At 56.4% G+C, this 20538-nt stretch overlaps 1 protein-coding gene across 4 annotated transcripts; it reads right to left on the bottom strand.

Annotated features, from left to right (window-relative positions):
* Positions 1 to 10244: 10244 nt before the first annotated feature.
* Positions 10245 to 20388, bottom strand: BRD2 (bromodomain containing 2). 4 transcript variants are annotated; one of them, XM_014072026.2, is made up of 12 exons: positions 18304 to 19802; positions 17630 to 17951; positions 16660 to 16797; positions 16023 to 16164; positions 15599 to 15816; positions 15058 to 15432; positions 13622 to 13750; positions 13233 to 13511; positions 12945 to 13141; positions 12425 to 12744; positions 10952 to 11074; positions 10245 to 10849 (listed from the first exon to the last, which is right to left on the bottom strand). In XM_014072026.2, exons 1-12 carry the CDS (start codon positions 18330 to 18332, stop codon positions 10719 to 10721), a joined length of 2403 nt encoding a protein of 800 aa, XP_013927501.2. In that variant the 5' UTR covers positions 18333 to 19802; the 3' UTR covers positions 10245 to 10718. The 4 variants fall into 4 exon arrangements, with proteins under 4 accessions (XP_013927501.2, XP_013927502.2, XP_013927504.2 ...); XM_014072027.2 differs by having other exon boundaries at positions 17651 to 17951; XM_014072029.2 differs by lacking the exon at positions 18304 to 19802 and adding an exon at positions 17175 to 17257 and having other exon boundaries at positions 17651 to 17695.
* Between the last annotated feature and the right edge of the window lie 150 nt (positions 20389 to 20538).

Below are 20538 nucleotides of genomic sequence, written 5' to 3'. Positions count from 1 at the left end.
AGGCCCTTCTCTCAAAGCCTCCCCTCCCCCCCCGCCCTCCAGGTCCCGATTGAGGAATCGGGGATTATGGGGTGGGGGGTCCTTTGTTCCCTCCCCAAATTAAGGGTCCAAGCTCCCCTCTTGCTTGACTTTCAAAGCCTCAAGTTTGACATTCAGAGGAAAAAGTGAATTTTCCGAAGCTTCCAAAATTCTTTTTCTTATAAGTAGTTTTGGTGGCATTTGTGGATTCAGGTCTGAAAATGCCTCAGTTTCCCTCTTTCGCTTTCCGTCTCCTTCCTCTTTTAACGGAAGAAGCTTTGGGGGCTCCAAAGGGATTTGGGCCTTGAAGCTCCCACTTCTCTTGCCCTCCAACCCCTTTCCCAGTCTCTCTTGGGGGGTCTCAGCTCCTTTCCCCCCCCACTCTGCCCCCCAGCATCCGTGGGTCCCTCCCAGCCCCCACCTTAGAATAGATTAACAGAGTTGGAAGGGACCTTGGAGGTCTTCTAGTCCACCCCCCTGCCTAGGTAGGAAACCCTACACCACTTCAGACAAATGGTTATCCAACATCTTTTTAAAAACTTCCAGTTTTGGAGAATTCACAACTCCTGGAGGCAAATTGTTCCACTGATTAATTCTTCTAACTGTCAGGAAATTTCTCCTTAGTTCTAAGTTGCTTCTCTCCTTGATTAGTTTCCACCCATTGCTTCTTGTCCTCCCCTCAGGTGCTTTGGAGAACAGCTTGACTCCCTCTTCTTTGGGGCAGCCCCTGAGATGTTGGAAGACTGCCAGCATGTCCCCCCTGGTCCTTCTCTTCACTAGACTATCCACGCCCAGTTCCTGCAACCCTTCTTCCTCTGTTTTAGCCTCCAGTCCTCCCTCATCCTCTTTGCTGCTCTTCTCTGCTCTCTTTCCAGAGTCTCCGCATCTTTTCTACATCGTGGCGACCAGAACTGGATGCAGGATTCCCAGTGTGGCCCTACTAAGGCTTTGTAAAATGGGATCAATGCTCCACGTGATCTTGATTTCATTTCTCTGTTGAGGCAGCCTAGGATTTCACTGGCTTTTTTGGCTGCTGCAACACACGGCTGGCTCCTATTTAAGGGATTGTCCAGTAGGATCCCAAGAGACTCTCACAGTTCCTGGCATTGAGCCAAGTCTCACCTAGTCTTTACCTGCACAGTTGGTGTCTTTTCTTAACCTAAGTGTAGGACTTTCCTTTCCTCTCCCTTGAATTTCATTTTGTTCCACGGGGCCCTGTGTTCGAGTCTCCCAAGATCAAGGTGGGAAAGATTTAAAGGCTCCTGTATTTAGAGGTGGGGGCAAGGACCAAGTAAGGTGATGCCCTCCCTTCATTGCCCCCCTTTAGGGTTTCTGCTCCACTCTAACCCTGTCCCCTCCCTCTGGACAAAGGGAATTGGGTTCCCATGAGGTCATCCAAACAGCAGGAAGGGGGGAGGGGCAGAGTTCCAGGGAGATCAGCCAGGCTAAAAAAGGAATGGGAAGTGAATCTTTTGAGGGAGGTGAGTTCGAGGAGGGGCTGAAGCTTCACCCTCCTTGTCTTGGAGGGGTTTCAGCCTCTACATTAGCCCAGGTGCTTCCTGGTGGTCTCCCATCCTCAGGCTAACCAGGCTGATCTCTCTCACCTAGGTGAGGTCATTGGAGGCTGGGCAGCTGCCAGATGTTGAGGGCTGATGATAAAATATCAGCTAATGTTGGTGATACCTGATCAGGCCAGGCTCAGAGCCCCCAACCCTCTCCCAGCTGCAGCAGGCAGACATCCCACAGGGCTCCTATCCTCAGATGGCCTGAATCCTTTCCAGGGATTGGGGGTGGGGGCTGGAGGGGTCGAACTCCACCCTGCCCCCCACCGGCCTCAGCAGGCCAGAACTGGGTCACCCCCCTGCAGCTGAAGGAGGCGGCGGAGTCTGAATGGGTCCCACAATTGTGTGTTTGGACACACCCAGTCACACAAAATTGGCCCCAGATCCAGGCAGACTCTGGTGGGAGGCCCATCGCTCTCCTGATCAAAGCAATAGCAATAGCAATAGCAGTAGACTTATATACCGCTTCATAGGCCTTTCAGGCCTCTCTAAGCGGTTTACAGAGAGTCAGCATATTGCCCCCAACAATCTGGGTCCTCATTTTACCCACCTCGGAAGGATGGAAGGCTGAGTCAACCCTGAGCCGGTGAGATTTGAACCGCTGACCTGCTGATCTAGCAGTAGCCTGCAGTGCTGCATTTAACCACTGCGCCACCTTGGCTCTTCTAGGCTCTTTTCATGCTTCCCCCTCCCCCGACACACACACACACACACACACACACACACACACAGAGCAGCATTTCTTCCTCCAACCCCCAACAGCTAAAGAGTCACTTGGGTTTCGCTTCCCCAGCCTGAAGCGTTGGGCTCCTCCGAAGCGGAACTGAGGAACTGGCCAGGATCCATCAGGCAACAAGCCTCCATTCTTCATCAGGGCAGCTCAGGGACTGCCCTCCTCTGCCCCATGGCTGAGCCTCCAGGTGGGGCAGCCCCCTTTCTTCCTCTGGGCCCCCGGAAGTGGCTGAAGGGGCCCTTCCTGACCTCCTGATTAGATGGAGTCCCTTCTCCCTCAGTCAAAGCACATTGAAGACAACAGTCCTTGACTTATAACGGTTCATCCAGACAAAGTTACAATGGCACTAAAAAAAAGTGACTCTTTGCCTAATATTCCTTCTTTCTAAAGTATTTTTTATTGCTTTGAATGTGTTTTTAAATACTTTCAAGTATATTCCTGTTTTTAGCTTTGCTGTATGTGACCCAGAATCACTTGTGGTTAGATGGGTGGCTATTTAGATTTGATAGATAGATAGATGGATGGATGGATGGATGGATGGATGGATGGAGATAGATAGATAGATAGATAGATAGATAGATAGATAGATAGATAGATAGATAGATAGATGTGTGTGTGTGTGTTGTGTGTGAGAGAGAGAGAGAGAGAGAGAGAGAGAGGTGTACATGATGGATGGATAGATATAAATAGATACCATGTTTCTGGGAAAATAAAACAGGGTCTTATATTCTTTTGACCCAAAAATAAGCACTTGGCCTTGGGGGGAGATCTTATTATTTTTGGGGTGCAGGAGGGGGCGAACATGGTCACCTCATGGCTGCTGCTGTGTTGCAATATTTTCAGGTAGGGCTTATTTGGGGGAAACAGGGTAGATGGATGGACGGATGATGGACGGGTGGATCAAAGGATAATCGTAACCCGTAGAATGAAAGAGTATTTGTTCACATAAGAATGTTGTCCATTTGTTGCAGCCTCTTGAAATATGTTTCCAGAGACTTTTTCATTCCTCCCCGCATGAAAGTGGAAAAAGGGATGATAATAATCTGTGTACTTCAATATTTCTTTAAGCTCCTCAGTCACGTCTTTGATTCGTTCCCCACACCTGGGAAACAGCTGAGCCCCCTAGTTTGATTGTCTACGAATTGCTGGTTCAGTTCCCCTGAGCAATGAAGCCTCTTCCACCAACAATGCCTTTTCTTTGTTAAGGAAATCTGATTTCTTTTTCCTGCCATTGAGATATTTGGTGTTTGTCTCCAGGTTCTTTCACGCTATCTTGCAAGGGGAGGGATTTCCAACAGGAGCCCAAATCTTCTCTCTGTTTGAGACAATTCCCACAATCCCACACTGACCGATTCTTCCTGTGGTGACCCCAAGACCCCAGATGAGGAAGGGGAGGGGAAAGTTCTGCCCTTAGAGATTGAGGCTGCTGGAGTCCTGCAGAGCCAGTCTGGATGACCTCTGGAGGGGGCGAGGCTCAGTTGGAAGGATGCTGGGAAGAAGGGAGGGGTCTTCCATTCAGGGATGCCCCACTGAACCCCCCCATCTTTCCCACAGAGCTGGTCTTCCCCTCCATGGCAAATGTCTTCCACACCAGGAATGGCTTCAGGTGGGTTTCTCAGAGGTCATCTAGACCAACCCCCTGCTTGAGTAAGGGGAGACCCTACACCCGGGATGGGGAACCCATGGCACGCGGAGCCATTTGCCAGGGCCCATGAGGCGTTGCCCTGTCAGCTGAGTCCAGCCTTTTTAAAAGCCATTTCTCGCCCTCCCCAGGCTCCAGAGTCTTTATAGCTTCTTCTTTATTCTTCTCTTTTATCTTCTTCTGTGTCTTGCCATCTGGGGTAGAGTTCCTGGCCATCTAGCTCCCCTTCCCATATTCCACTCTTTCCATTTCCAACCACAATCCGTTCACCGTAGATGTCAACAGATTTCTTATCTTTGTGTTCGTTATTCTCTTCAGTTTTTAGGACTCTAACCTTCCACTTTTTCCATTTGATAAACATCTCCAAATCCTCCATCACATTTTGCTGTTATATGCTCTAAGTTTTCCAGCTTCTTCTCAATTCTCTCTGATACTTCTAGTAAATTTTGAATTTCAAACATTATCTTTTGCAATGTTGAGGCTTCTTTTTGATCTTGATGTTGTGCCATTCTTCCAACTGGTAAACACTTCCACTCTGGCTTTCAAAGCTTTTTATTAAATCAACCACAAATTCATTAACAATCTTTCACAATAAGGCCTTGTTTTCTCCAGTTGCCAATAAGGTTCAGAAGAACACCTGCATAAACAAGCCATGCTCTTCTTCTTATCACTCCCTGTAAACAAGCTGCAAGGCCTTGAAGAGCAAAGTCAAAGTGATGAAAGAAAGACATGAAAGTACAATGTTTCCAAGCCTCAAACCTCCAGCCTCCAGGTGGCAGTGTTACTTCTTTTCCCTGTAATGTTACAACCCTCTTTGTATTCCTTTTGTTTCTTTTTTATATTCCAGGTTTAAAAGAAGTAAAATTCTTGAATGAAGTAGAACAAAGGGAAAAAAACTCATGTAGAAATGGGAAAAAAAAGGATTTTAATCCATAGGTTACAAAAATAAAAAAATAGAAGAAAAAAGACTAATCCGTTTGCTTTAAAAGACTTGCGCAAATTCCATCCATAAAATAGCATTTAAAAAGAAAGATAACACACTGTCCAATTCAATCCAAATGTAGCTTAATTTCACCGCTTATTTCTTCTGTTCTCAAATTTAATTTAGCTTTAAGGGTTTTTTGGGGGTGGGGAGTCTCTTTTAAAACAGTAAAATTTCCTCACCAGCTGGACACACTTTCTCTTTCCGTTTCCTTCCATTCCGGAGCTGTCCCAACTTCATCAGCTTTTGGCTGTGCTTGTCAGCACCTCTCCATTAAATAATTAGGAAAGAAAGACCACGAGACTCCATGTGTGGAAATCAAGTGTACTTTTACTAATTAAAAATGATTAAAGGCATATCGAAGCAAAATCTGAATATTTAGGCGCGAAAGCGATTGATATATAGAATAGCCCATTCCCCACCCCTTGGTATCACAGTTACAATCCAATCATAATTCTCCCAAGTGTCAGGTGCGAGATAACTTCAAAAGGCATCACGAAGATGGAATGTCGGTGCCGTTAGTCCTGGCGGGAAACTCCCACGCATGCGTAGTCCGATCAACCGGTGAACTCTAGACCTCTAGATCGCACGTCGTGTCATCGCGACGTCAGCACCGCCTTCTAGGTGCTGCAATCTTGTTGTGAATTAGCACCATCTTTCTCTACATTTGGCACCTGGGAGAGGTGTGGACTTCAACTCCCAGAATTCCCCAGCCAGCGTAGCTACGCGAGGACTTTAGGTGCTGGAAGTCCCTGCACCCTCCAGGGGCTGCCAAGGTTGGGAATCCCTGTCTTACTCTGCGGCTGGCAGTTTAGATGAGAGATAGGACAGTTAAAGGACCTTTATAATCAACAAACGTTTTTTTTAATATCTGCGTGTTATTCTACACTTACGTTATTCTGAATTTTTGAATGTTCCTCCGTGTTTCCTATTAAAAATAGCAACATGTTCATGTTTTATTTGTGTCATTTATCTGGGCGATTTACAGACATTGAATAAGTTTTTAAGATCCCCCCCCCCCAAAGGCCCTCCGGGAGAGGCATGTTTTTGGCAGCCCTTGAAGTGGGGCCGAGAGGCAGGTTGTCCCTGGGGTGGGGGGAGCCCCACAGAGACCTTCAACTGCCCCCAAGGGGAGGAGGGAACCCTCAGCTGGTGCTTTCTGGCCCTTTGGGGTGGACGGATGATGGTCTTTCAGGTAACCTGGCCTGAGCCACAGGAGGCTTTGAAAGCAGAGCTGCAGATTGGAGCCACAACCGGCCGCCACAACATCGGGGGTGTGATGTGGCCACACCAATCCTGGCCAGGGAGCTGGGCCAGCCATTATTTCTGGGTAGACTTCAAGGGCAAACCGGCCCCTCCATAAACTGAATTGCAGTAGTCTAACCAGGACACGAGGGATGAGAATTAGCAGGTGGAAGCTTTTGAATGAACTCCCTCCCACCCACCCACCGAAAGCCCACCTGGGCCTCCCTCCCATGGGACCATTTGGACCCAGCCAGGAAGGGACAGTCGGAGGCCAAGACCACCAAGCATGCGGTGACCTATGGGGTGAGTGGGGTGTGATGTTGAGGGCCAGAAGGCAGCATCCGCCTCCACACCACTTTCCCCAGAGAAGACCCACCCCCCCAGCCTCTGCCTCCCCCCCCCCCCCCCCGGTCAGGCCAGGAGAAAAGGGAGCATCACAGCCTTGAAAATGAGTCCAGCTGAGTGGAGAGAGAATCTGTTCAAAATCCACCTTTCGAGGGAGCTGTTTGGGAGAGGCTGGGGGGGCGGGGGGGGGGGGTAAAGGACTTCCAATCTGGGCTTCCTTTCAGTCTCCCATGGAAGGCAGCCAAGAAGGGCTGGGAGGAAGGGGGAGGGGGGATCAGGACCAACCTTGTCCTTGGCTGAAGGAGGTGGGGGCAGGTGGGGGGGGGAGCCAACCAAGGTCGACCCCTTGTCTGGGGCGTCCAGGGTTCTGTTGAGATCAGGCCCTGGTTTGGGTCAGCCTGATTACAGCCTGTGGTGTCAACTCCCCAGAGAGATTCCCACATCTGCCGGGCGGGGGTGGATGGGAGAGGAGGGGGAGGGGAAGCTGGGATCCGAGGCTTCAAAGCCGTTTGCACTTCCCAAAAGGAGATGTTGGTGCAGCCTCTTATTTTAGCAATTAAAAAGCCCGTTTCCCTCTTCTTAGCCGAGGCCGGTTTCCTTCGGCATTTCGTTTATCTAGTGAATTTGCCACCCACCCCGCCCATCATATTGAATTGAAATGCTGCATTGAATTAAGTGAAATTAGCGAAAGGCAAATCCACCCCCGTATTAATTTCATTGCCGGAGATCGAAGGAAGCCCGACTTTTGCTCTACTTCCTAAAATGTTCTGCTCCTCCTTGGAAAGGGGCAGCTTATGATGAGAACAGAAGTAAGGCGGCTTGTCACCCAGCTGGCAAAGAGCCGGGTGGGACAGTTGTTGATTAGTTTGGAGGTCGCCGCTGGGCCTAGACACATTCCTTTCCATTTATTTATTTATTCTTCCTGGAGGCTTGGAAAGAGACACACAGACACACACAAGAGAAGTCTTGATATCTAGAGAGTCAAGTTTGGCAGATTTTGGAGCCGGGGAGCCCGGCTGTTTTGGGTTCCTATTATCTTATCTTTCCGGCCCTGAGAGATTAGTCAAAGGAACAGCTTGCGTCCCCAGAGTTGTGGGTCCTCTTATCAACGGAGGTTTTTCCAAAAAAAAAAAGAAGACTGGACCTTCACTTCTCCAGGACAAGAGTTAAGGGCTATTGCCTTGGACAAGGGTTTGGACTAGATGGCCTCCAAGGTCCCTTCCAGTTCTAGGATTCTGTGTTCTTAACACCTTTTTGCACGCCGGTGAGGACAAATCTTCTAAAAAGCACTTTTTTCAAAAAGGCAGCTGATTTTCCTTGGCTTCTCATCCGAGACGAAGCTTCCTCAGTTCTGACAGGGGGTGGTTGTGGTGGTGGGTGATGGAAGGATTTCATCCTGAGATGGGTGGGAGTGTAAAGCTCTACTGGCAAGAGGAGGGGACCTTTACCCAAGTAAACCCACATTTGAACCCGGGGCTTTCTGCTCCGTCTGGTCCCACCCGAGGATATCCTGCTGCAAATCACAGGAGACTTCGGCCCGATGTGTTTCCTTCCATGCAGGCATCCCTGAATCTGCGGCAGCCTCTTCCCCCAGGTGTGTGTGTGTGTGGGGGGGGGAGAAATTGGGCTTTTGTTCAAATAAGAATTCTAGATTTCCCACAGAATCCAAAGTCTGGCAAAATACAATTAGGAGTCAGCAGGCAGGAAGGTGGGGATTGCAATTCAAACTGTGCTGGCCGGCACCAAGCCACCCACACGGGGCCTTCCGAGACTCCCGGTGGCCTTAAGGGCAGAGAGAGGGGAGGACTTTGGGTCAGGGGGCTCCCCAGGAGCCCCACAGCTCCACCTCTTCCCTCTTCCCTCAGCCTCAGCCAAAATGGCGGGCAAACCTCCCAGCTGCTTGAGGAGCCTGAAAAGGCGGGAAAATCCCAGCACCCCATAGGCCAGGAGAGCCTGAGGTGGGAGGGGCCTAAAAGGCGGGAAAATGCACCTGAGGAAAAAGAGTTCTCTGCCTGACAAAAGAAGCTTCTGGAAGAGAATCCTCCTGCCGGCCTCATTTGGCACCCCAACCAGAATTTGAGAAAGGGACCAGAACCGGCCCACTTTTCCCCACTGATAGTTCATTCCCGTCCGATTCTTGGATCACCCACAGCTTTCCTGCCAAAGGTTTCTCACAAGGCGTTCGCCATCGCATCTTTCCAGGGGCTGAGGCAGAGTGACTGGCCCAAAGTCCCTTAGCCGGCTTCGTGCCTCAGGCAGCCGGAGAGCGTCCATTTCTGGCTTGGAGCCTTGTTCCACCACCCCCCTCCCCTCCCCAAGCACCAAACTGGCTCCCATTCATTACTTATTTCATAAAATTTGTTTAGTCTCAAGGAAGAAACGTAATTAAGTTTAAAAATACAGACCAGCATGGCTGGCTGGGGAATTCTGGGAGTCAGCCCACACGTCTTAAAAATTGATGGGGACCACGTGACCCCGGGGATGCCGCAACCCACCACCATAAATAACCGTTGCCCAAGTGCCCAAATTTTAATCCTCGGGATGCGAAGACCAGTTGTCACTATTTTCAGTGCCATTCTGAAACAATTGGCTGTAAGCCAAAGACTTATATATATATATACGTCCATCTCTCACAAATGTGGGACTGGCTGGCATAGGGGTTTCTGCACAGGTAGCTCTTCATCCATGACCAGTCTAAAATCCTGTCACTGCAACTGTTTTAAGTCCTAGATTTTGGCAAAGATGCCTCTCCCGTAGCTAACAAGCGGTTTGCTTAATGACTGCAACCCCCCCCCCAACAAATTTATGTGCCTACGATCCAGGTGGTGGTTGTCCCAAAGGTGCTTTTATTTAAAAAGGGGAACTAAGTGGACTTTTGTTTTTCCTAGGAGACGCTTCGCTTCTCATCCTTCAGTTGAACTCAGGGATGCCGAGAAGCGAAACCTTTTCAAGGAAAAACAAAGGGAAGTCCAGCTGCCTTTGGAAGGAACACCTTCGGGGTGACCTGTTTTATGACCAGGATGGGCACTATGGACCCCCCTGTGGAGGAAGAGGAAGGGCAGCGGCAGTGGGCAGGGCAGGGGCCGCAAGCGGACGGGACACAGAAATGGAGAAGACGGCAACGCTTTCCAATCCTTCCCCGCACAGATAAACCTTCAGAACCGCTCCAAAATAAAACGAGGTTTTGGCGTGGAAACGCATAAAAAACATTCTATGCAGCAGCCCAAAGAGTGGGATTCCCCTGCACGGAAGGCGCACCGGAGGACTGGAAGGGCCTTTTGCCCTCTCCCCCCCACCCCCACCCCACCCCCCGGTGACCCCATCAGGCCAGTCGCCCTTGAGGACTCCCAGAGCCTCTGCAAACCCCCCCCCCCCCACTCAGCCCTCCGGACACCGGCATGTACCATTTTCTGTTTTATTTACATGTTAAAGAACCAGATTTTAACATACAGTAAGATGAAACAGAGCCCTAGAAGATGAACAAGTGGGAGTAAAAGAAACGGTAGAAAAAATATACAGTCAACGTAAAAAACTCAAGAGGGCCGCCCCTCCTCTTCCGAAAGGCAGCCGGCCCGAGGGGGCAAAGAACATGCGGTGGCAATTGTGCCAAGGACATACACGGCTGCTGCACTCACTCCGGGTTCCCAGGGGAGCCAACGAGGGGGGGGGGAGAAGGGGGAATAAATAAAGAACCTCGAGTGCTTGGGGGGGAGGGGCAAGTGAGAGGAGGAGGGGGAGGCGGCACCTTTCCTCCCCTCCCCCACCCGAGAGGGGAGGGGCCCCAAAAGCTGGAGCATGGAGGGGAGGACGCATCCCGCCCCAGGCCGTCTCTGTCCCTCCGGAGAAGGAGCGTCACCAAACTCAAAACTCACTAAATGCCGGATAAAAACTACACAAAGGCCTTTGAGTTCAAGGCAGCCGCTCCTTCCTAGAGCAACCTGTACACAGTCCTAGCGGGGGGGCCCCCCCCTCCAACCGAAGCACAAACGGGGTGGGGGACCTGCTCTCGCCCCACCGCGGTCCAGTGGGGAGGAGAGGGGAGCCAGCGGCCGAGCCTTCCCGCGCTGACCCCGAAGGGGGGGGGGAGCCCCTCGCTCGTCTCGCTCTTCCGGGTTCCGATCCTGCGGAACCGGCCTCCTCTTCCGGCCTCCCTCCCGCCTGCCTGTCTCTCCTAGCTCGCCCCACGGCCGCCTAGCTGGAGTCCGAGTCGCTTGTGTCCGAGGAGGAGGAGGAGGAGCTGGAGCTGCTGGAGTCGGAGCTGGAGCTGCTGGCACTCAGGCGGGAGATGGGCACCTGCTGGGCAGACTCCGGCTTCTCATTGGCTGCAGGAGGGGAAGGAGAGAGAGAGAGAGGAAGGTCAGCCCTGGACCAGGAGAGGCCCCAGGGCCCAGGGCGGCTGTTGCGGCCGCTGGAGACCGACTGACCTTTTTTGGGCGGCTTCTTGGCCGAGTTCAGCTGCCCGCTGACGTCCTGCAAGCGCCTCTCCAGCTCCCGCTTCTTCTCTAGGGCCAGCTCCTCCTTCGTCTTGCCCACCGGCTTCTTCAGGGCTGCGGAGGAGGAGAATGAATTCTGGTCAAGGGACTCCCTCTTACTTCAGGCTGCAGGGCCTAGGAGCCCACCCAAATCTGGCCGACATCTTAAACCACGGCTAAAGAAACCACAGCAACCGATACTGTAAAATGTGAGCCCAGCGATCCGGGTCTCCAGGCCTGAAAAGGCCTCGTGGGAGCCAAATCTTGGGAAGAGAAGGGCAACACGGAGCCTCCCGACAGAACCTGCCACACCAGAGAAAACAACTGCAAGAACCCCCCCCCCCAGGGGGGGCACCTGGGCAACGGAGGAAGTGGGTTGGAAGGGGGACACAACTAATCCCTGCCTAAAATGACGTTTTATTTTTATTTAGAATTATATAAATAAAATTAATAAGGGAATTAATAACGTCTTCTGGTCCAACCTCCTGCTCAGGCAGGAAACCGTACACCACCACCAGACAAATATAATATTTATCAGGACCTTCCATGGAAATCCAAGTTCTTGTTTTTAAACCAAGGCTTTGTCTGTCTGTCTTCCTGGGGGGTTTCCTGCCCCGCCTCCGCAGCTGGGCGGCTTCAATGAAAATCTGGAGCGTGAGGCCGGCAGCCAGAGGGCCCCCCCCTCCTAAATGACCCACTGAAGGCACGGCTGGGTGGCCCAGGAGGTGGGGAGGCTCCCAGGCAAACCCAGCTGGCCAAAGGAGGGAGGTTCAAGGACAGACCCCACAAGAGGAGGAGGAAGACGGGGGGGGGGGGCAGGAAGGCTTCCCAGGAGGCCAAGCGGAATTCAAGGTTGCAAAGCAGCTGCTTTCCAAGGGAATCCAGCGGAATCTCTGAAAGGCCGCAACTCCCCCAAGTAGGCCAGATGGGGACGGCCGTAGCCGTTATCTGAGATTTCCCCCACACAGAAAAAACCTTCACCCCTAATTTCCTTCGTAAACAAGGCCAGCCGGAAACCCTCCATGGGGATCAGGACTGCCTGCGCCAGGAAGGGAGGCGGCACTTCTACCCAGGTGAGGGGGGGGGGGGCTGCCTGCATCTAGCACTGAAACCCCCCTCGGAGCCCTCGGCCGCCACTGGAGGACCAATCCGGGCTGTTTGTCAAAGCCAAAGGCAACGCGGGAGAAGAAGAACGGGGCATGATGAGGCATGCAGACAAACATCCTGCTCTCCCTCCCTCCCCCCACCCCCCGCCTGCCTGCCTGGTGACGTCTCCAGCCCAGCCGCCCCCCCCCCCCCCAATAGCAGACACAGTCCTTGGGCAAAGTCAGAACAGACTCCCCACAAAAGTGGGAGACCAGACATGAGTCATCCCCCCCCCCAACCCAGGAGTAAAAGGCCGCCCGCCTGCCCGCCCAGACTCACTCTCGCTGTAGGGCTTCCGGGGCTTCTTGCGCAGGCAGGAGAGGACGTAGTGCTCCAGCTCCCGCAGCGTGGAGGCCTTGAGGGTCTCAAAGTCGATCTCGATCTCCTCCGGGTTGGAGTCCCTGAGGGAGGGCTCCCGCGACTGGATGATGTGCACCACCCGGCCGAGCTTCTCCCCAGGGAGCTTGTTGATGTCCAGGCTGAGCTGGCGCTTCTCGTCGTAGCTCATGGGCTTGCTCTCCTCCTCCTCCTCCGAGTCAAAGAGCACGGGGACCGGGGGAGGCGGCGGCAGCGCCTTGGAGCCGGACTTTTTGGCGTTCCTGGTGGCAAAGGGGGAGAGCGGCGTTCAGGTGACGGGGATCCTACCCACCCTCACCCGCCAGGAGAAGTGGGGGGGAAGAGACAGCAGCTGTCAGACTGTCTTGGCTTGTTGACATACAGAGCTCGCCACGGTCGATCCGCCGGGGAAAGAGAGTCATCACCCAGCTGGTGTCCCCCTCGCACCGTCCCTACTACTCACTTGCTCCCACCGCCACCGCCGGCCTTCTTCGACTTCTTCAGCTGGGCCGGGTGAGCGCGACCCTCGTCGTCTTCCGCTTTGGCTTTGCGCTTGTCCGACTTCTTCTTTTTCTTCTTCTCCTTCTTGTCCCGCTTCTTCTTGGGCTTGGACACCGGTCCTTGGGAGAGGGCCGCCAGCTGCTCGTGCACCGCCCGCAGCTGGAGGAGGAAAGGCGGTTGGAGAAATTGCCAAGGGCCCCCTTCTCTCCCCTCTCCCACAAAGGCCCGGGGGGGGGAGGGGCTGCCTCACCTGTTCCTGCAGCTCAGCCAGCCGATTGGCCCGCTCCTCTTCGGAGTCCGAACTCTCCTCCTCAGAATCTGAGGAGCTCTCACTGCTGCTCTCGTCTTCGTCCCCCTCTTCTTCGTCATCGTCCCCCTCTTCGTCGTCATCCTCCTCCTCCTCCTCGTCGCTCGATGAGTCATCTGTGGAGGACTTCATCAGAAGTCCCGGCTGTGGGAGCGATGTCGAGGGGGGGTTGACATTCAGGGGTTCATCGGGCATCTTGGCGTAGCTGAATTCAAAGACGTCCTGCAGGAGGACCGTGGAGACAACCCCCCCTCGGCCATTATTGCTCTGACCACCAAAACGGGGAGGAGCGCGAGGAGGCCCCCCCCCACCATCGGATTCCCGTGGCTCACCTGCAGCTTGCGGGCCATGGCCACCACGTCGTGGTCAGGAGGGTTGTACTTGTAGCAGTTGGAGAACATCAGCCGCACATCGGAAGCGAACGCCTGTGCGTCGTGATACTCCCGGTTCTCCATCTTGCGCTGTGGGCCCACAGGAAAAGGGGGATACCAGAGGGAGAGGAACACAATGAGGGCGCAAATTCCAGAGCTTTCAACACACACACACTAAGCACAGAGGAGGGTAACTTCATTTCATTCCCAACCGAGAGCACCGCAGGTTGTCCCTAACCTCCAGCCAACTCACCCAGGCACTTGTGGAGCCCAGGGAGCCAGGCCATCATTCAGAAAGCCCCACCGTTTTCTCAGGCCTGGAAATACGGGTGGCCCTGCATGCACCCGCCATCCTCCCCCACACCAAAAGCAAAACCACCAAGCAGAACTGCAGCATTTTCAGAAATGCCTTTTTATGGCTGAGAAAATGCCCGGGGACCCCCCCCCCCCCCAATGCTATGTGCTCTGTGCCAGGGATGGCCAAACCGGAAGGTGCATGCATGTGCGCACGCTGGAGCTCAAGAAACCCGAAGACCAGCTGGCCGGGGCGGGCATGCCTGTTTTTCGGGTCAGAAAACCAGCTGGCCGGAGCGCACGTGCGCCAGAACCGAGAAGATGATTGTTAAGGGGAAAATGGGAGAACCGTGTCTTGTGTTGTGTTCCCTAACTTAGTAATTTAGAAAAATAATGAAGGTGGGCTATGAAGAAAATAACCGTGTAGGACAGTGACCCCAAACCTTTTTCGCCCGGGTGCCAAAAGGACAGACATGTGTATGCGCTCGTGTGCCCCCCCCCATAATTTAATGCCCCCCCCCCATGACATGTCCCCTGATCATGCATGTGTGATCTCTCCCCCTCCCCCGGCTGCCCCACAAATGGCCAGAAACAGCTCATTTTCCGACCTCCTGCAGGCCTGGTAGATCCATTTTTCACCCTCCCGAGGCTCTAGATGCTTCCTAGGACCCTGGGGAGGGCGGAAAACGGTCCAAAACGCAAACCAGAAGTTCGAGAACAGAACAGCCGTTTTTCTCCCTCCGGAGGCTCCAGGAGAGTTCCCCGGCGCCTCTGGAGCGTGAAAAACAACCGAAAATCAGCTCCCTGACAGGGCAACACCATGCATGCCATAGGTTCACCATCACAGGCGTAAGAGAAGGTGTGATCAACATTTTTTTTCCATTTCTTCCTCACCCAAGGAGAAGGGGAAGCAAAAGCAAGGAAGAGGAAGCCATCAGGAGAACTGCTGAACGCCTGGCTCCGTCCCTGCACTCTACCCCAAGGAGAGAGTCCCTGCTGCCATCCATGGCTCCCCTACCCCAGGACTCCCTCTCCCCCACCCCAATCAAAGCAATTCAAGGAAACCCCCCCGATTCCAGGAGTTTCCCGGCCCTCCAGCTCACCTTAATGCTACTGAGGTCCATCGGATGCTTGATGATCTCGTGGTAGTCGTGGAGGCCCAGCGCGGAGGCATCGACGGGCTTGTAGAAGGGCCAAGCGTAGGCCGCGTGCTTCTTGGAGACGAGCTCCTTGAGGATGCCGTTACAGTACTTGAGCTGCTCGGAAAGCTTGCCTCTCTTGGACGTCTGGTGCTGCTGCGAATCTGGCAGGTCTTTCCGGGGAGGCTTGATGGGGCGCCCGCTCTCCCTCCGGGCGGGAATCTTGGCCGCCTTGGCCTCCAAGATGGCAGCGGAGGGGGAAGACTCTCCCCCGCTGGTGGCAATGATGGCCGTGGGCGTGGGAGTCGTGGTATCCGCTTTCCGCTTGACGCCTTTTTTCTGTGGATGGCAACAAACAGCTTTGTCGATTTCCCAGGGAGTGCTGTAAGTTGGGGGTGCCGACTTGACCCCACACATTGCTCTTCCTGGAGACAGCAACAGAAGCCACCTACCAGGCTTCCTACCTAGCCGACCCCGGTGCCCTGCCACTGTTCTCCGAGCTCACCTTGGTCACCGGGTGCGTGGGCGCAGGGACGGCCAGCAGCGGCTGGGAGGCAGCAGTGGAGTGCAGCGGCTTCAGGAGAGGGGTGGAGATGACGGAGGGGTGGGGGATGCTGATGATCGTGGTGGGGATGTCTGTGCTGTTGGAGAACAACCCAGTGTGGGAGACCGAAGAGATGGCCGGAACCTGTTGGGCGGCGGCATTGGCTGCTGCCAGGAGGGCTGGGGAAGAAAATCACCACAGGTTAGCCGAAGGAACAAGCTCATCATCCCCACTGCCCCCCCATTCCCAAGCCAGGAGTGTCTCTCCCCCACCCCCACTTGTAAGGCAGGCAAGGTTCAAAACTTTCCCCTGGGGGGGGGGCGTTCTCCCCTCCACCAACCCCATGGGGCGTGTAGTGCCTGGACCTCCGGCGCCTCTCTGTTACCTGCTGCCCGGGATGCTCCCTTCTTGTGGCTGTTCTTGGCCACGGTGATGACAACCTCCTGCTCCTCCTGAGGCATCTGGGCCACTTTCTGCAGAAAGATCTTCTCCAGCGTCTGGGCCATCAGCACAATGTCGTCTGTGGGCTGCAACGGGCAACAGTCAGCAAAAAAAAGAGGCCAAGGGGCAGACGGCGCAAAGCTTTGAGGACGGACGCTGTGACCACTTCAGTACCACTTTCCGACCGGAAACCTTCAGGCGTAACTTAAAAATGAAGCTAGCCTATAAAGACGCTAAAGCTGCCCAGCCGAAAGCCTCCAGGAACGGGGATTCAGCAGTCGGCCCTTCTGAGGTTACTGTTCTTATTCTCAAAGGACTCCCACATTGAGTTTGAGCCAGACACACACACACACACCCTGCGTACAACAGGGAAACAGCCTCCCACAGCTGACCTGCGCTAGAAGAAGAAAGCAACTTCCGCCAGAACTGACCTGCTGGACAAACTCCCAGCACACAAGGTATTTAAGGTGCCTGGCGTACCGGATTTAAAGCAAACCAGTCAACCCAAGTCCGCAGCTTCAACCCTTGAAGGACCAGGAGCAGCCGGGGAGGGGGAAAGGCGCCTCCATCTGCAGGCTCACCTTGTTGTAGATGTAGCAGTTGGTGAACATGGTGTTGAAGTCCTGCATGCATTCGGCCGAACTCCAGTAGTAGCTGTTCTCCAGGCGCCGCTTGATGGTGCCCATGTCCATCGGCTGCTTGATGATTTTGTGGTAGTCCTGCAGGCAGAGAGGGGCACAGGGAAGGCCCCGGCCGTCAGGGACACCGCAGCCGCTCCTCACGCAGCCAGACCCCAGGGTCCCGTGTCCCCCGTCCCCCCCTGCCCTCACTGTCTAGCAAACTTTGCAAATAAGCAGCAAGAGGATGACGGACGCCCTGCCTGGCTCTTTCAAAGTTGGTGAGAATCCGGCAAAAACACAATGAAACACGCACCCACCCGCGCCTTGGGGGGCACATCTATGGCCTCTACCTGAAAAGGCTCCTACCCACCCAGCCCCTGGCAAGGACCACCCCCTACTCGCAAGGACTGCCCTGCCACGAAATCTCCCTGGTGCGCAGAAACAAGCTGGCAAGCAGAAACCTAGACAGATTTTACCTCTGGGCTTTAACTCCTTAGGTGCCGACCGTTAATTTGGGGGGCCCCCGCTTGATGTCTTCTACAAAGTCATGGATGGGAATCTGCAAAACGCATTCAGGTCAGAAGAGATTAGACGGGGGATGGCGCAGAAGTAGCTGCATCCTCTCATCCATGCCTTTGTAGGGACATGAGGGAGGAGGAGGAGGAGGAGGACCGGCGCCCCACAGAAGCCCTTCGGTGGGGGAGACCCTAACAACTGGCAAGGGCCCTGACTGACTGTCACTCTGCTGAGGGTAATGGCATCCTGGCGGGGGAGACGGAGCCCGAGACCAAAAAGCTGACACGGCAGCAGATGATGGACCCGACCCCAGCGCCACTCCTGACCACCCCAAGCTCTGCCCCAGCCACGCAGGGAGATCCAGGAACCATTCAACAAGCACGGACATCCCCCCCCCCCACACACAACCCCCTACCGGGGAAGGAAGGCCGGTTACCGGGAGCCCCAGCTTGACCGCGTCCACCGGCTGGCGGAAGGGCCAGGCGAACTGGTGCTTCCAGAGCGCTTTCATCACCACTTTGTGCAGGTACTGGAGCTGGTTGGTCACCCGGCCGGGCTTCTTGGGGTTGGAGACCTCGGGAGGGGCCGGGTTGGCCTGGGCCAGCTGCAGGGCCGGTACGGAGGCCATGGTGGGGCTCTCGAAGCCCTCATAGAGCAGCGACGGCTTGCGGATCCGCTTCCCCGGAGCCGACTCCACCGCCAGGCCCACCAGGCCCGCATTGCCCTCGCCCAGCAGCCTGCAATAAGACGGGAACGACGGCCGCTCAGCGGGCGAGGAGGAGCCGGGCAGGAGCGCCAAGAACGCCGCCGCCGCCCGGCACGGAACGCCGCCCGGCACCGCAGCGCCACACACGGAGCGGGAGCGCGAGCGAAGCGGGTCCATCTGCCAGATCAAGCCGGGGAGGCCAGTCCCGCCTTCCCTCCCGATCGCGTCGGTAAGCGCGAGGCTGCGGGCAGGCTTGCAGGAGGGGTGCCCGGTTGCTAGGCAATCCCGCCGCCGGGCCCAGCCCCGCCGGCAGGGAGACGTCCGTCGCCGCCGCTCCTCCCTCCCTCCCTCCCTCGCGTCCGTCCCCGGCCGCCGGTACCTACTTGCCGTTGGGGTTCACGTTCTGCAGCATCCCCGCCGCCGATCCCCAGCAGGCGCCGCCGCCGCCGCCTCCTGCTGCTCTCTCCCGGGAGGGTCCCGCTGCAGCTGCCGCCGCTGCCGGCGCCTCCGTGGCCTCGGGGGAGCCCCCCACCTTGCTGGGCGCGCGGCTCACAGGCGCATCGCGGGGAGGGGCCGCTGCATGGCGGGGCGCGCGGGTCTTCCTCCTCCTCCTCCTCCTGCCGCTCCTCGTTCGGCCGAGCGGCGCAAAAGCTCAGAAAATGGCGGCCTCCGCAGCTGCGCGGCGCTGCAGGCGAGTTCCCGCTCGCGAGGCCTCGGGGGGACGCCGGCCTGCCTCGGGGCACGAAATACGGGGCGCCGCGAAGTCCCGGTAGCCGCCGCGTCCGGAAGCGCCGGGAGTCGGGCCGATCGTGGAGGGCGGCGCCGCGGATGGCAGTGGATTGTAGGGGGACTACGGTAGCCGCGCTCCGCCTCGGCCGGCGGGCTCTCCCTAAAGGGTGGGACGGGCGGGGGCGGCCACCGCTACGGAAGCCGGGAGGAGGATCCGAGTGGTGGCTACAGCGACGGCTGGCGATTGGGGCCCGCCGGCGACGATGTCTCCGGATAGAGTCCGCCCCCTCTTCCCCGCACTCGCGCTGGCTTCCTCGCGCGCAGAGCAGGATCCTTCCTTCGCTACAACGAAATGGCGCCTATCGGCCTGCCTCTGACCGCCCTTATATAGACGCCCGCGGCTCCCCGATTGGCCGAGACAGGGGCTGACGTCACCATCCCGCCCAGCCACGCCTGTTCGCAGCCTCGACAGATCGCATGGGGCGGGACCCCGGACAATGGGGCTCCGCGATTGGACGAAACTGGGGTCAATCACTCTTCCGCTTTCCGCCCCCTCCAGCGCCCCCTAGTCCGGCGGCCGGCCCGCGCATTGGGCCTCGCTGCCATTCGTTCCCTCCCGATTGGCCCGCGCGCCGAGCGGGGGCGGGGCGGCAATAGGAGCGCGTCCGTTGGCTGTTGTCATTCTCTGCTCTCCGCGGGGGGAAGGGAGGGGATACGGGAGAGGCGCCATTTTGAACAGCGGAGAATCAGGGCGGCGGGACGGCAACGGTCCCCCTTCCTCCCTTCGACACAGTCCCTACCCCGCAAAATGAAGCGTCAGGCAGGAAAACGGGCACTGCTCGCCTCAGCCGGCGCTTCCCGCCAAAACCCGAGGCTTCCCCCTCAGCCGCCGCACAAAAGATGCTGAGCCGTAGCGGGCTGGACCGGGGCGCCTCGATCCAATCCCTCACCTAGAGGGGCCCACGGGTGCTCCCTCGGCCTTCCAACGCAAGCCGGCGCGCTCCGCGGGGAAGGGCGACCGAATGGCGCGCCTGAGTCATTTCCGGTCGGGGAGGGTTCCCGAGGCCGAAGGGCTTCGCCATGACGCAGCGCTTTTACGGGCGCTTCCATCTTCAGCGAAAGGTGGGGGGGGAATGGCCGCTGATTCTACCACCTCTCCCTCCGCCCCCCCCCGATGATTCCATGAATTTCCCCCCCTCCGGTCCTCAGGTTGGGCGCTCCTCCTTGAGGCCCCCGCTCCTTCAGTCTCCCCGACCCCCCCTCAGCGCCTTCGAGGCGGAGGCGGCCGCCGGGCCGTCACGTGACCGCCGAGCGTTGTCGCCATTGGTCGGCAGGAGCGGGAGGGCCCGCGAGGCGAAAGGCCCCGAACTCGCGTCCCCCGCTGACCGGACGGCGCCGCCGGGGCAGATAAGAGCGAGAGGGGAGGAAAAAACAGGTCCTCCGTGTAGCTAGTGAAGCGAAAAATCCTACCAAGCGCTGCCGCGGCCGCCATGGGCGGGCGGGGAAGCCTCACGTCACCGCGCTCCGATTGGACCCCGCCGTCACGTGACCTCCTCGCGGCCGTCATTCCGAAAAGCCCGGATGCCGCCGGGGAACCGTTCGTTCCGTCTCCCCCGCCGCGCAGCCGGCCGCCGACTAAAGCGAGTGCCGAAAAAACGGCCCGCCGGCGTGGCCCCCTTCCGGCGGCCCCCGCCCCCGTCCGAGTCCCGCTTTGGGCGTAAAATCAGCATGGCTCCCGCGACGCCCGAAGATGCCGACTGCGCATGCCCCACCTCACTCCCCCCCTCAATCTAGAGTCGCGCGTGCGCACCGGTGCGGGAGCGGCGGGGCGCGTGCGCAGTCGCGGTTTGTTGCAGCCCGCCGCCGGGCTCCCAGTCCTGGTCCCGTGG

This window comes from Thamnophis sirtalis, unplaced genomic scaffold, assembly GCF_051295495.1.
Source record: "Thamnophis sirtalis isolate CommonGarterSnake01/CBP01778 unplaced genomic scaffold, rThaSir2_p1.2 scaffold_29, whole genome shotgun sequence".
Taxonomy (NCBI): Eukaryota; Metazoa; Chordata; class Lepidosauria; order Squamata; family Natricidae; genus Thamnophis; species Thamnophis sirtalis.
The sequence above is the reverse complement of the archived record's forward strand: the minus strand, read 5'-3'. Positions and strand labels throughout refer to the sequence as shown.

Excerpts from the sequence above, each read along its gene's own strand:
- BRD2 (XM_014072026.2), bottom strand. The coding sequence starts at position 18,332 with ATGCTGCAGAACGTGAACCCCAACGGCAA. Across the intron at positions 16,165-16,659 it reads ACTGCTACATCTACAACAAG|CCCACAGACGACATTGTGCT; the intron begins GTGAGCCTGCAG and ends TGCCCGTTGCAG. Across the intron at positions 12,745-12,944 it reads GGCGGTGGCGGTGGGAGCAA|GAACGCCAAAAAGTCCGGCT; the intron begins GTGAGTAGTAGG and ends CTTTGCCACCAG.